Below are 15,687 nucleotides of genomic sequence, written 5' to 3'. Positions count from 1 at the left end.
GGTAGAGCATCCTCTTGGGTTGCATCCAAAGATCTCACAGGCCAGTCTCAGTGCCAGTAAAGCAGAGAAGCTCCTTTTTGTTTTTCCTTAGCTCCCAAGATATTTCAGCTGACTGAAACCGATGAAAGAGAACAATAGGCAGGCTGACCTGATTCGGTTCTGGGAAAACAGGGGGAAGGGTTAACCACAGCTTTATCAAGACAGAATTGGACACATTACATGCAACAAATGCCAATCCATGTGGCTGGATGCAAAGCAGATCATTTTAAACAAGTATCTTTCCACAGCATGGTTGAGAGTAGTATTCACGTGAATGCATTTTACTTGGGTCTTGCCAAAGCATTTCATTTCATGGCATATGTTGGTATCATTAAAAAGCATGCATTATATGGAATTAAAAGGATGCACTTTGGAAGAACTAAAAGCTGGCTCACTGACAGATCGCAAAATGGTGAGAGTAATGAGTGGAACTATTTCCAGCAGATTCCCACAAGGATCAGTTCCTGGTACAACATCGTTTAGTATTTTCATCATGTGTCCAAACAATGATGTAAAATCACTCCCAAGATGGCTGGGGGCTGGAGCACTTACCCTGTAAGAAATGGCTGGGTAAATGAGGCTTGTTCAGCCTGGAAAAGACCAAGTTTCAGGGAAACTAAGAGCAGCATATACAAGGGAGTTATAAAGAAAGCAGAGTCAGGTTCTTTACAAAGGTTTACGGGAATGAGAGATCATGCTCATAAATTGAAACAGGGACAGTTTCAATTGTATAGAAGGAAAAAAAAGTCACTATGAGGATACTCAGGATTTGGATGGCCAGGGAAATTATGAAATCTCTGTCCTTGGAGGTTTTCAAGACCTGACTGAATGAAGCCTTGATCAACTTTATCTGAATCTAATTTTGACCTTGTTTTGAGCAGAAACTTGGACTAGATAACCTCTCAAGGTCATCCCTGTTATCACATTTTATGACTGGAATTTGGTTGAAAAAGGGAAAAGCAATGGTTGAGTGTTATTTGGCCATTGCTGGTAAGCAGCTCCATATAAACTTGCCACCTTTGCGGAGTGGAATTCCCAAATTTGAAGCAGCCAGTTGCAAGTGACCATCACTCCCTCATGAACAGCCCATGAAGCCTGGCACTGCTGTGTGATGGAGCCCTCCTGAGTCTCCTGAGCTGCTACTTTTGCTGTGCAAGTGGAGAGAAGAATAGCGAGGGCCTGGGTTTTTTTCTGCATAAACAAGGAAAAGTCCTGCTCATGCCATGCAGCATTTCAGAGGGATGTTTGTATCGCCCAAAACTATAGTATCCCCTTACATTTACACAGCAAAAAGGCATTGCACTACTGGGATAAGAGGGAGCACTTAGGAGCTTTCAGACAAAGGTAGAGAGACATTCAATAACTGGAGACTTTAAGTTAGACAATTTTAAATTCAATATAAAAATAAAGTTTAAAAATGTCGCAGCTTCTCTGGAGTGAAGCTGAGTTCTCCCTTGCTGCCAGCCAAAAGCACTGGCTGTGCTTTACTGCAGAGCAGTTGGTACCTATGCTGATAGGTACCTGCTGATAGGTACATGACTCAAGTGACCGAGATTTGCAGGCATGCTCTCACCATAAGGATAGTAACTTCTTCTGCAGTTCTCTACTTTAAGCGCTTTTCCCGTCCTGTCTGACTTAGAGTTCTTCTGGAGTATTTATGAATGGCAGAAACTCTTTAGATAACTCCACATTGATAAAGAAAAGCCTTTTTGCAGCAGCTGAGGGAATATTGCACTTCCTTGACCACATGAAAATGTAGTCAGAGGTTACATGAACAGAGCATCAGGATAGGTGTGCTGGAGCAGCAGGACCTTGACCTGTTTTGCTGTCTAGGAAGGCCAAGTAGCCAGTAGATAAACCCATTTGACCATAGATAACAACCCTTCTGGTGTGTTTTGCTGCACTTCCTTGTTAACTGAGACCCATTAATGAGAATTAGCCAGGTTTATGTGTCGAACAAATGCCATCATGATAAAGCTCAAAGCCTCAGATAAATTCAAATCCCTTGTTTTTAAATAGAAATCACAGTACTTTTTTTCTATGTATGTGAAATCCCCAACCCTAACATCATTTGAGGAGGGTTTTTTTAAGCCCTACAGTAAGTGATGCAACTGTTGACTCATTGCTGGTTTGGGTTTTGACACCAGAGGACTCTGCTGGCCAGAGCAGCAACCTGCCAGACTATGACTTCTTTGTTTCTTTGATAACAACTGATCTGAAAAAAAAAATGCAATTATAGCCTCATCCTTTAATTTAATAATTTTTCATATTCTAATTTTGTACTTTAACTTTATATTCCTAGGTAAAATGGTTTGGGGATTTTTTTTTCCCTAAGGAGCTGATGTGTTTCTCTTTAGCAGTTTTATAGACAAAAAAAATACATTGATAAGAAGTCTCCAAGTTTTTTTAAGCAGATGATGTAGCAATTCCCTGACCACTTTAGAAAAAGTAGACAGATATACATATATCACTGTGTTGAAAACGTTAGAGCATGAGTGGCATAATTTGCATGTTAGAGTTAACTCATACCCCAACTGCTTTCTGAGAATAAATATCAGAGAGTATATGTTAGACAAATAAAAGTGTTTCCTATCTTTTATGGAAAACAAACAGCTAAAATGGAGGAGGAAACAAACACAGTTCTTGCAATATACTATTATTTACTGCTTTGTTGTATGTGGATATACGTAAGGCACGCTGGATGCTCACACATACTGAGAAATAAGCCATTACACACCAACAGGTCACTAATCCAGGAGTAAGCCATGGGTTATTGCTTCTTACATGTACCTTGGGTACGAATTTATCCTTGACTGTATACACATGGAACATAGTTTGCTGGATTAACACCCTCTTAGGTGCATAACTACTCCCCAGCAACTGATTTTTTCATACCTTTACTTGTTTAGCGGCAGGAGATGGACAGAGACAGCCAGGCACAATGGCATTCCAAAGGGCAACATCTTCGGATGCAAGGGCAGAGCCAAGGGCAGAGTGCTGGAAAATGTAAGATAGCTGAGTACAGTAGTGACAGCATTGAAAACGTGACAGTAACACACTGGACAAGAGGTAGCAATATCATCTGTATCACATACAATGCTTTCACTCTACCATTAAACACTTTTTTTAAAAAATTACAAAAATTCTTTACACTGTTCAGATAATTTCTCTCTTGATCGCAGGGAACAGGGTGTGCCATATAGTTTTCTCTCTGTCCTGCTGAGCCTATTGCCCTTCTGTGTTTTTCTCTGTGAATTTTTTTTTTTTTTGTGACAATATCCGATTGCCTTAACACCTTGCAGGTCATTGCTCTGCCCTTATCCTTTAGCAGAGCGGCAAGAGTTTTTCATCTTTGTATTACACGTCTCCCAGTGACCATCTGCTATTACCACCTTAACGAGAATTCACTTGTTGAAAGGTGATTAAGTGGTTACAGTCCAGCGCAAGGCTGCAAGCTCGTTATATTACTTTCCCCTCCAATATTAAGCAATAGTGATAAGCATCCGGCCAAGAGTCTTAGCTGATACGAATCAGTGCATTTCTACTATTTCAGTAGGGTTTACATGACATTTAGCTTAAAAGCATTTACCATTAGATGAATTCAGATTTCAGCCTCTGGTTAAAGTGGGTTTCTGTGTGCCACCCTTTTCACACAGAAACTCAGGATAATCAAGGAAGATTCTTTTCTATTCTTTGTTATTCTTTTAGTCATCAGGGACAAGATATTTTAAAAATAATTACTGATTTACCTCTAAGGAAGCTGGGATTTTTTGGTAGCACTCATGATGTGAGAAGCGGGTTTGTGTTTCCCCTCAGAGCACTGAGGTTTACTGTAAAGCGACTCTGGCTCTGGATTTACGTACCATTTGCAGAGGAAGATCTATCCACTTAAACCTTCCAGTTTAGGTTTTGCTGAGTCAGTTTTATATATCAGGCTGTTTAAAATAAAAGGAAAGGAAAAAAAAAAAAGAAAAAGTAAAGTTTAAAAAGAAGAAAGCAAAAACAAGCTTCAAAGTAAGCTTCAAATACAATGGAGTAGTTCACAGCTTCTTAAACAGTTTTTGTTCTTAAAGCAATCCCCTACATTTCTTTTCCCCGCATTAGGTCTCCACTGTGATCTGTTTCCACTAAACGAGAAGAGGTCTTTGCAGCCATCCTGTTAGGGCTGTGGGTTTCGAGACAATCTCCCAAATAAGCATTCCAGAACAAAACAGACTGAGATAAGCTGTTACAACACATTTGTAAACAAGAGAAAGCCAAACCAAGCTGCCTCTTATCACAGAGACATACAGCAGGAGTACAAAACTGCTGCAAAAAAAAAAAAAGCCCGGCAGTGTGATTCAGGATATACCACTCTGGGGGAATGATACCCTGGCTGTACTTAGGTTTGGAAAAAAATGTTCTGAAAGGTTCTCTTGCTGCCACATACTCTATTTTAGTTCTGGGGCTCATCCTCTAATGTCATATATATTCTGAGTAGTAAAGGAACCGCCTGATGTCCAGCTTCATTTCAGGGAAAGGGAGGGCATAGGTATGATGGGCACTAGAAGACAAGTTTGGATGTACTCAGATTACTGGGAGATAGTTCAGAAGAGAGACACCTTGAAAGGTCAGTGTCAGGAACCCAGCACGCTAATGATGCTAATGATATAAACAACACCCAAGATAGTTAGGTCTTGATTTGATGAAGCACTTATGTACATGTTGTACTTGAAGCACCTGAGCAGTTGTATTCATTTCAGCAGGTGACCTGAATGCCTACAGCCAGGCTTGTACCTCACCAGACAGGAGTTCCAAGCATTACGGAACGATAGACCTGATTTTTGTTGGCATTTATCCACACTCTTTAAATGCAAAGATTAGTGTGTCTTCCTTTTATAAAACTGCCTCCTGCTGGTGTTTATCCTCCTGCTTCCAGCCTGCTCTGATTCACGGCACAAGAAAAGCTTTTCCGAAGGACTTAATAACTCCTTTTCCCCAAAACACACACATCATCTGTATATATCTGTCTATATCCCATCTTATCTCCAAAAATGAACAAATAACTTCTGTGCCCCATTCTCTCATAACCAAAATGAAAATATTGCCTGAGAAAACAGTATTAGATTTACCTTTTTTTTTGACATAATAGGACAGAATTTATTATTCTGCTTATGATCACTGACAAAGTCTCAGAAAAATGCAAAGCTTGCTGTTTTGAGATCCTGCACTGATTGTAACTGATCATGTCATAGGCCCTTTTAGCACCAGAGACATCATTCTGGCTTAGTAATCCTTTCAGAGAATTCCTTCTCACAAATATAGAAGATTGCCATCATGATGAGAAAAGGTCTTTCCCCTAAAACTGTTTATCATCCGAGAACAAATAGCAATGAAAAGAATGGCTTTCTGAGACTTAAGGGATCATAATCTGTTTATCAGGAAGATATTACGACAAGTATTGTACATAAGCCACTTACCCTTTCCGGTATCTTACAATCATCTGAATGTCAGTTAAAAAAAAAAAATTAAAAAAAGAAGGTGAAATTATAATGCTGTATCAACAGACAGCTGTCCTAGTGGGCACTGGGAACACAGAATGACTCGCATTGCTGAGCCGTGCGGTCATTGCCAAAGGAACGATGAGCTCACATTTCATTCCGATTCACATACTCGGTGTGGTCAGACTGTAAGGCTCACCCTTCCTCGCCCAACTGACGCCCCCCTCCCTGCCTGGACACCAGATTTGGCTTGTTAACATGTCTGGAATGAGTTGGAGCCTACCTCTCAGCTGGCGAGCCCAAGGGGCATACTTGGATTCCCAGGTTGGAAGATTATCTCATTCAAGCACAGTTCTCCCAAAGATATATAAGCCAAGCTAGCGTGGTGGTCCCTGCAGAGCAGGTCTGAGCACTTGGGAGTTGCAGCCACACAGGAGTACAACCTTCAAACACCAGCAAATATGATGATGATGAAAGTAGAAGAGCTGGTAGGTACAACCTTCTTTCATTTATGCATAATTACTTTTCTTTCTAGACTGTCATACCAGGCTGAGAGAGACAACCTTTGTGGATCATTGAGGTGATCAGGCAGGTTACCAGCACTGCTGTGCTCCAGGTGCAAAACCTGTGCTATAGGTTATCCCACTCTATTCTCACTTTAACTTTTCCTTGGGGAAAGGGGGCTCACCACTGATACAACTACATAGCTGTTTGGATTTTGCATCAGAACACAGTTCACCAGGAAGAAGAGACTGACCAAAATTTAGCTATGTATTTTCCTTTGACCTTGAGTTCAATTTTAATTTTAATTTTTTAGAAGCTGTTAAGTTATGATCACACTGAGTAATTTCAATTCAGTAAGGGACTGGGAGGAGGTATCAATGCAGAGAAACTGAAGTATTTTCTAAATCTAAACTAACAGTTTAGTAATAAGTATTATTTTCTAATAATAATCTAACCGTTCCTGCACCCACTGCTGTTCATGGCATAACAAGTCTTTGAAAAATAATGTCTAAACTAGACCACAAGTAATGGGACATTCTGCTGCAGAGTTTGGACTAAGAATGCCTGATTTGATCAATAAACTGGGAAAACAAGAATGATCCAGTGAAACACTGGAACATCATACAGAAACCACTTTTTTACTCTGATGGCTGTGTTAAGATGGAACTGCCATACAGCTAGTTAATGCTGTCTTAAATTCTTTGACAAGGGCCTGACAGTTTCTTCAGTGGTAAACTCTACAACAAACACAATTTTACAAGGTGATTGAATGGAAAAGAAGTCTAGGACACGTGAATTTACTGAACCACTCTCAAAATAAACAACAGCCTCTACTAAGTTTAACAAGACATCTCTTTGTACACACTTAATCAAGCATCAGAAATATTTCCAAAAGCTATGAAAAGTTGTGCTGCTGCACAGCGTCACATAGCTTCTGCGCAGGAACTACCTTCCGCTATTTTGCTGAGTGCTGTAAATGGGGACTTTGGTACTGACAGCAATGGGTAAAGCTAGCCTTGAAATTACTCAGCAACCCGATTTAACTGCATTGGAGGTGTTTCTATAAAACTGTAAGGTCCCAAGGGAGAAACCCTCTCCTCCCACTCTGTTGGCTTGGTTCCCCTGCTCAGCACGCGCAGGGCGCTGGTGGCTGCTCGGGGTGGCTCTTTCTACTGCAGCCTTTCATGGCCTGCTGAAGACTGACACGTGCTGGCAAGTGAACAAACAAGAAAACCCAGAACAAAAAAGGGGCTCTTCCCAACTGGCTTTTGTCAGTACCGCAGCATGTGGGTCCCAGCGAATCAGGGAGTTAGATGGGGAGGTGGCCTCATGGGTCTGACCCAAGCCCTCAAGATGCCAAGGGGGGAGCTGCTGTGTGGATGCAGATGATCTGCCTGCAAGCGAGGTTGCTCCAGCCATTTGCATACACAGTTAATGCAGGCACAGGCTGAATGAGGTCTGCGCTCTGTCTGTCACCACTCCTGGAGCAGGACAGGAATGACATGTAATCAGCCTCTAGGTAATCCCGGGGGTGACTACTGCAGTCATGAAACTGCTGCTCATATTGTACCACGTTTGCTTTTACAGGTGACTGGGAAGAAAACTGATGATAAAGAGACTGGCAGCTTCCTCCCTGAGGACTTCAAAAATGGAGAGTATGAAGCTGCTGTAAGATTAGAGAAGCAGGAGGACCTGAAGACAGTCCCTGCACACTCACTGACCCGAGGTGATCTGGCTTATGAGAAGGAGAAAAAACTAGAAGCAGAGGTAGGCTCTTGGGTTTTGTGCTTGGCTTTTTATAATCCCATGTGCACTTTCTGCTGAAGCCCTTTGAGTTTTGCCTCTTTCTAAGTTAGAAATACATGCATGGTGAACTAGATAAACCCTTGGGAGATCACTACCAATGGAGGCTGGTCTAAAGTCCATTGAAGGCCATGGAGATCTGCTGACTCCTGTAGCCCATGGATGCAGGCAGTAACACTGTGAAGCAGAACCCAAAACTGCCCCTCTGTAATGTCTGACTGAAACCCTGAGGCTCCTTCCTGCCCAGAGTCACCTGCTGCTCGCTCTCAGTAAGGGGGGAACAGACATAGCCAGTAAGGCACCTTCAGCTTGCACACCTAATGACTGCCACCAAAAATAACTAACCCAAGAAAGATGTCAGAGTGTGTTTTTGAAACCTTACCTTTCATGAAAATATTCTTTTATGAAAACACTGCATTATGCTTACTAGCACATTTGGGAAAAACCATTACAAATGAAAGTGATAATGGTCTACAGAAAAGTACAGTTTTGTATTCCTGGAGCATGACAGTTCTCTCTATATCCCTGATGCTTTTTTTCCTCCCAAAAATAGAGTAGCTGTAACATATTAAACTCTTTGGTGAATAAGTAACCAACTGGTTACTTATTTAAAAATTTAAAGTAATTTGAGAATGGTTACTTATTTAAAAATTTAAAGTAATTTGAGAATGAAAAAGTTTAAGTAGCAGGAGCCATAAGACTTTGTTCTGAAATAAGAAGGGTGGGAAAGTGAGCCTCAGAAACATTAAAATAAACACTATTGACCTTCAACAAGAAGATCATTACTTGCTACAGAGGTTTTTTTGAGTTCCTCTATCCAAAACAACCACAGGGTCTTAAGAACTTTTTGGATTTCCAGTTGATCCACAGCCCACTCAGCCAACATAATTATTTCCCATTAAGTCAATGATCTACAGATCAAACCCTGTATACAGAGAATAATAAAAGAAGAGGTGAAAATAACTTGAATAAGAATTCAGCTGAAAAAAATGTACACCATATGACAGGGTCTCACCAATATACTTACCCTTAAGGATACCATTGGACAGAATCTGTCATCTGTATTCACCCAGAGTTACCCCTTGTTTGTGAATCCCCCTTCTGAAGTCAAGGACAACTCATTGTGCCTGAGATCTTGGCCCTCACTTCAGGCAACACAATCACTCTTGATGTTACCAGTGCCTCACATCGACTTCACGCAGGGACGCTTTTTACAAGCGGGCTCGGAGAAGTCTTAAATGTTTATTGAACTGCCCCTCCAAGGATACTGGGGACATTCTTGCTGTTTACCAAAATGTAACACTTACTGATTGAAATGCTAAAATCAGTGTAAACCTTGCTTTTCACTTAAGGGTGTATTTTTCATCAAAGAGCATTAAGTTACAATAAATCAGAGACTGCATCATAAAAGAGGCTAAAGGCAAAACGCTTGGTGGAAGTCAGTTAAAACTGCAGGGGCTTCCCAGCTCTCATAAGCTGCACATGAGGTTTCTGAAGTTTTTGGGCCAGAAGGAAATACAGTGCTGCTCTGACTCCTAGACTAACACAGACCAAAAATTTATGCTATCTGTCCCACAACATATGGCTGAAGCAGCATTTAGGAAGAGGTCCAATGGTGTAAGAAAAGCTATAGATGATGTAGGGTTTCTCACACACTTAGTAACTTATTCTAATGGTCAATTAGCCCTAGCTGTAAAAAAAAAAAAAAAAAAAAAAAAAAACAAAAAACAATTTATTTCAAAGTTCGTCTAGTCTTAATTGCATTCAGCTGAATAGTAGCACACACTGTCCTGCCACTCTGCAAGGGAGAAGTGGTCACACTCAGCTCAGCTTATGGGCTTCCCTGATTCATTTCAGCTGAAGAAGAAGAAATTAGAGGAGAGGTCAAAGCTTGAAAACTTGGAGGATCTTGAGAAAATTATCCAGCTGAAGAAGAAGAAAAAATGCAAGAAAGTGAAAGCTCCTGTTTTAAAGGAACCCGAACCAGAAGTCCTTGTAAGTTATTTCAAAGTGCCTTCTTCTGGGAAAGCATCAGTGGGGTTTTGCGCCACACGCATTTACACCCTGTATATTTCTTTCCATCAGACAGGACCAGTGGATATACCGACGTTCTTTAGAGCTGCATTGGAGAATAAGTTGCCAGTAATTGAAAAATACCTGTCAGACAAAGGGGATCCAAATGTCTGTGATGAGGTACAATCTTCCTTCTTTCTGCAAAGCCTGCAACAGAACAGACGTTATTACAGAGCAGAAGTAACTTTTACCACTAGGTTTTGTAGCTTCCACACTTTTGGGGAGAAAAAAAGGGTGAGGGGAAGTGTGTAAATGATGGAAGTTTGTTATACTGAGTTTTCTAGTGATAATGGGGCCATTGGGACCCTTCAAAGTAATATTACCTCAAAAGAATCTTTATATTTAAAAGAAAGCTGTTGGTGCCTAGGAGACCCTGATTTTCTGTAGCAGGTGGTCTTACAACCTTGAAGACAACAATCTTGTCTTGAACAGACAAGAAATTTGTCCGCAGAACAACAAAGAAAGTGATGCTGCCTGCCCTCCTACTCCATAATGCATAAGCTGCATTTTCAAAAGGCAGCATAGCATGTTGGATGGGGGAGCTCAACAGACATCGCTTTCAATCTGAATGCCACACTGCAGATATTTCTCACACCCTTTAAAAGGTGCTGGGTAGGCAGCTCTCAGCTATCAGGATGCTATTAAAATTTAGCAGATTTCAGGTCTCAAAAGTATTAGCTCTTGAAAATGAATCAGCATAAAGTATGCATTTGCCATCATACTAGGGAGGTGGGGAGAAAAGATGTAAAAATGTCTCTTTGTGCTGTGTTTAATAACTGACCTTGCACTGTTTTAATTGCCAGTACAAACGCACTGCGTTGCACAGGGCATGCTCTGAAGGACATCTTGAGGTGGTGAAAAAGTTGGTGGAAGCTGGAGCCCAGCTTGAACAGAAAGACATGGTATGCACATCAACTTACACTTCTTTCAAAAAACTGCTCATTATTTTACAAGTGCCAAGAGAAGCACTTACAGAAGTGCTGCTTATAAAAGAGGAGCATCTTTTAAGTTTATCCTTAAAATGACACTGCTGAGAAGAGGCTTCAGGAGGGGGTGTCTGCCTCCCTTTGCCAAAGTGGTTGCTGGAAAACACAGGAAGTGGAGGAACACGTTGGCCAGTAGACCACCATAAACAACAAAGCCTAATGTAGGGTAAGAGAGCTGAGGTCAGGCTACCGCTTCAGCCTGCTAGCAGGTGGTGGAGATACCACTGTCCCACTCACGGATCCAGGGCTCAGGGCAATGTGTACATTCTCCACTGGGATTTCAAGGCTGCAGTCAGGAGAGACCCCTGCTCCTCTGGAATGCTGGCCACGAGGGCAGCTGAGTGTCAAGGGCTTCTGCAGCTGTTTATTTGTTTCTCTGCTGCCAGCTCTTCATCCCTTTGCTAAACAGTTGGAACCAGCCAACCTTGTTCCCCCTCGATTAGCTCAGCGGTGCTCATGGCAGGCGTAAGGAACAGGAGGAACAACAGGCAGAGCCAGACCTGCACAGGACATTCCACCCCTCCTGGCAGAGCTGAGTGCAGAGAAACTGAATTTTGTGGGGGAGAAGGGTTCTGATCCACTTTGTGGATCTGGAAGTTTGGTTTTGTTTTTTTTTTTTTTTTAAAAGAGAGCTGTTCTTTCCCTTCAGCTTCATTTTCTATGCAGTTTAGAATGCAAAAGGCATTGAATAAAAAATACTAAAACTAGCACATACCAGCCAGAAGAACCATACCTGGCTGTTTAAAGATGACTTCTAAGTTCACAGAATGGACAGAACACATCCTCTCTCACAGCAGCGTTGCTAAGATCTCTAAGCAATATGCAGCAAGTGTGAAGAGAGAGAAACTTGCAGTACTAAAGAAATTAGGGCAAAATAAGAAAAGCTGTTACTAGAAACAACTCAGTGATTATGGTGAAGTGCTTTAGGTTAAATTGCATGAAAATTATTTTGGATTGAGTTAGAAATTTGATCAAAATAGTTAATTTTTTTTTTTTAAAATATAACGATGAATTAAATTACTTTCAATTTATTTTTCCTGCTGCAGCTTGAATCTACAGCCCTGCACTGGGCGTGCCGGGGGGGGAACCTGGATGTTCTGAAATTCTTACTGGACAAAGGGATAAACAGAAATGCAAGAGACAAGGTATGTGCTTCTGGGACTCTGCAGCTTTTTTAATTGGAGTTGAAAAGCTGACCCTTACTCCAAGTAGATAATTTTTGGTGGCTGTTCTTGAAGCCGTCTTTACCTGCTCCATGCCACTGACTGCTTTCTCCTCCACCTCTCAGCTGCTCAGCACCCCTTTGCACGTGGCTGTGAGAACAGGTCAGTACGACTGCGGGGAGCACCTCATCGCCTGTGAAGCAGATCTCAATGCCAGAGACAGAGTGAGTACACACAGCTCCTTACCTGTCAGCTATCAGGCAGCATCAAGCTGCTATCTGCCTCGAGAGTTCCACTTGCCTGTAAAAATCCCCAGCTACATGGTTGGGGCTGGACTGTGGCGCTGGCCCAGCGGGACTGACGCTGTGGTCCATGTCTCCTGCCTCTAGGAAGGGGACACACCGATGCATGATGCCGTGAGGCTGAACCGCTACAAAATGATCAGGCTTCTGATTCTGTATGGAGCGGATCTAACTATCAAGAATTGTGTAAGTAATAGCAAAAAAAAAAAAAATGCAGTAATTCAAAATGCTCTAGAATAAGTTTCCCTTCAGAGCAGTTTCATAGGTTTCAAGGCCAGAAGAGACTGTTGTGAACAGACTTAATTAGATCACTTCAGAGTTAATTAAAGCAGAGCTGACACAGGGAAAGTATGACTTGGGGGAAGTCAGGGCAAAGAGGAAAAACCAGTACCCCTTCTAAAACCAGAACCCATTAGCTGCAACTTAAAACACCATCACATCTTTCTGTGATTTAATTACACACAACATATATTGAAAAGATATAAAGTACAGACACTTGCTCTCTGCACAACTCCTGGGCTTCAACCACCACTGAGACAACAAAGACCTTGGCTTGTCAGGGAAATCTCCTTTCTGTTAAGCCTACAGACAATGGCAAGCCTAAGCACTACATCTGGATGACCACCTATTAACCTGACCGGAAACAAATCCCTGTGGCTCACTAGAGCTTCAGTTTAAGAAGCCCCAGATCTGACTCTTTGCTCATAGCCACCGCAACAGCAGCTGCACTGCTGGAGCTCTGAGACCACTTCTTAAAATACAGCACATCACAGCTCCTTTCTCCCAAACCAAGCAGCAGTGGAAGGGACAGAGGGTTTTACCAATGCCAGTCAATGTTTTGGATTGGCAATCAATCAAAACTTAAGAAGGAAGAAAGAAACCAATCACTGCAGCACTTTGTGCTCCCTACTCTCTGCCCACACTCTCTGAAGCAGGGCCATTCCCAGCATCATCACTCATAAGGGTATGGAAACCATGAAAGGTACAGCCCCAAAGGCCAAAGACCTGCTCTCTCAGGCTTAATCTGCACACAAAAGTTGCTCCTGTTTAGTTTAGATGTGGTTTATAACCTAATTAAACCAGTACAAACTCTTATCTGAATTCTCAGTTAAACAGAAGAGTGGCTTATTGAAGCCTCATCTAAATGTATTTTTAATCAGTTTAAACTAGATCAAAAGAAACACCTGCATGCTCTGCTAGTCATGGTATTTGCTAATATGGCTTAGACTCACTGAAACACAGAGAGATTTCATCACCAGTCTGAAGAGGGCTGGGACTGGACCTGTAGAGCAAGAGGACTCTGATCTCAGGGAGGCGAGAGTTAGCGTGACCTTGTGTGTGTGGCAGGGTCTGGCATCAGGCGGACACACTGTAAAAATATTTAGGGAAGAACAAAGGACTCAGTAATCACTGGCTGAAATTAAACCTTCCTTCCTCTGCTTTTTTAACCAGCAAGGGAAAACCCCTATGGATCTTGTTCTTCAGTGGCAGAACGGCACCAAAGAGATATTCAACAGCCTGAAAGACAACTCCTATAAGAGCGTCCATCTAGCCAAGTTCTGAAGAGAGAAACCAGACCACTCCCTTTTGCTGCTTTTCAATGCTTCAAATGAACCTGCAGGAAAATAGCCCTGAACATAGTATTTTTATTGAAAATATTTATGGTACTGGATTATTTGAGGTACCTTCACTGAAAACTGCAAAACAAATATGCAAAGAAATTATCTTAAAAGGCAGGTTGAATGTTAAAATTCCACTGGTTCTAAAATGGCTTTATTTATTACTATTTATTATTTATTTATTTAAGTAATATTTAATGATTCTCAATATTATTGTAGTTTTTTTATAGAGCTTTACATCCTAATGCAATCTTTGCCAGCAAAATAAATCCTTTTTTGTCTTAGATGACAGTATTTCCAACTACATTAGCAACTCCCCTCAAGCCTTCCAGTAGCTCTAAGTAGTGAATACTTGCAACCATTGCCTTATCTCTGCCAAATTCTCACTATTAAAATAATATGTAAAATGTAAAATGAGTGACAGTATGTGGAAGAGCAATGGAGTAAGGTGTACTGAGGTGTCAGGTGGATTTAAAGAAGCAGTTGAGTAATGGGGTTTACAGAGGGTTTGGCGATGGCACCCGATAAAGAGCTCAGGAGAGAGCTCTAACCATCACGTAACTGTTTGGACTGTGGGATTCAGATGCAATGTTATGAAGGTGAGAGGAGACAGTACCAGGAATGGGAATTTTTTTTAAGCTAGACTAGTATGAAGTCTGATGACTGAGGAATGCAAAAATGTATATTTGTAAATTTGTACTGCTTTTTCTGTACATTTTGTACTGATCTATTTCTGATTAAATAAACAGAGTGATTCTTTTTATTTGCTGGAGTGGATTATGGAGTTGTAAGCATGCACAGGGTAATTCTGTCTTTCTTTAAAGGAAGCTCACATATTGGCCGCTGTAAAATTCTTAAAAACTCAAAAAAACCCTCAGCTGCCTAGAGCAGCTAGCCCTTGAGGTACCTCCCTGCTACTGTTAGACAAATGCCATCTCTTACTTATTTTGTTAAATGGGAACACATATACAAAAGTAGAAAGACACTACTTGAGTAGTTAGTAAAATAATGTTACAGTTTTATTCCTGAGTTTGATTTAAAACCTCAGTTTCTCAGCAAGTCAGTACTTACTATGTGGAGCACGAGACAGCTTCATCATCCAAGCCAAGTGAGATGCTGAGTCCTGCTAGGAAAGGCAGGCACCCCTCCCTTTGCTTTAGCAGGAGCAGAACAATGTTAACAGTGCTGCCAGCAGTGGCATCAATGTCCAATTAGGACATTACACCTTGCATTCAGTTAAAATCCTAAAGCCCCACAGCGTGGTGTCCCAGCAAAATATGCCATGCCTTCCTCAACCTGCGTCAGTTGTTTTTAGCCAGCAAAAGCAACATTCCAGTCAACAAGGTGGGGTCAGGAGTGGGCAGCGATGAATAGTTGTTACTGCAGTGCCAATTCTGGAGACTAAGTGAATTTACAGAAACCCCACAGAGCAGCAAGCAGAAGAAATGCCTACTCTACCTGTGCTGGCTATCCTAAACTGAGGCAGACAGCTTCAGACAGATGAGATTTTTCTCACACAAGCACCATAACTCATGAGTGTCACCTTGCCAGCCCTAGGCTTTATTTGTGAACACACTCTTCTCCATAAAAATTATGGCACATCTCCACTCACTGCCCTTCTCTGCAAGCCACTACTTCACTACTTGTTTCTGCACAATTTCCCGGACACTGGAAGCATGCCTTGCAGGAAATAGAAATGACATCAGTGCTGGCTAACT

At 41.6% G+C, this 15,687-nt stretch overlaps 1 protein-coding gene across 1 annotated transcript; it reads left to right on the top strand.

Annotated features, from left to right (window-relative positions):
- Positions 1–5,927: 5,927 nt before the first annotated feature.
- On the top strand, positions 5,928–14,732 carry ANKRD1 (ankyrin repeat domain 1). The gene is made up of 9 exons (XM_010117564.2): positions 5,928–6,007; positions 7,611–7,790; positions 9,684–9,821; positions 9,912–10,019; positions 10,703–10,801; positions 11,932–12,030; positions 12,174–12,272; positions 12,438–12,536; positions 13,803–14,732. The coding sequence occupies exons 1-9, from the start codon at positions 5,981–5,983 to the stop codon at positions 13,911–13,913; spliced, it is 960 nt and encodes a 319-aa protein (XP_010115866.2). The 5' UTR covers positions 5,928–5,980; the 3' UTR covers positions 13,914–14,732.
- The last annotated feature ends 955 nt before the right edge of the window (positions 14,733–15,687 follow it).

This window comes from Chlamydotis macqueenii, chromosome 7, assembly GCF_036417535.1.
Source record: "Chlamydotis macqueenii isolate bChlMac1 chromosome 7, bChlMac1.mat, whole genome shotgun sequence".
NCBI lineage: Eukaryota > Metazoa > Chordata > Aves > Otidiformes > Otididae > Chlamydotis > Chlamydotis macqueenii.
Note: the sequence above shows the minus strand (reverse complement) of the source record. Positions and strands in the feature narration are given on the sequence as shown.

Excerpts from the sequence above, each read along its gene's own strand:
- ANKRD1 (XM_010117564.2), top strand. The coding sequence starts at position 5,981 with ATGATGATGATGAAAGTAGAAGAGCTG. Across the intron at positions 10,020-10,702 it reads ATCCAAATGTCTGTGATGAG|TACAAACGCACTGCGTTGCA; the intron begins GTACAATCTTCC and ends TTTAATTGCCAG. Across the intron at positions 12,031-12,173 it reads ACAGAAATGCAAGAGACAAG|CTGCTCAGCACCCCTTTGCA; the intron begins GTATGTGCTTCT and ends TCCACCTCTCAG.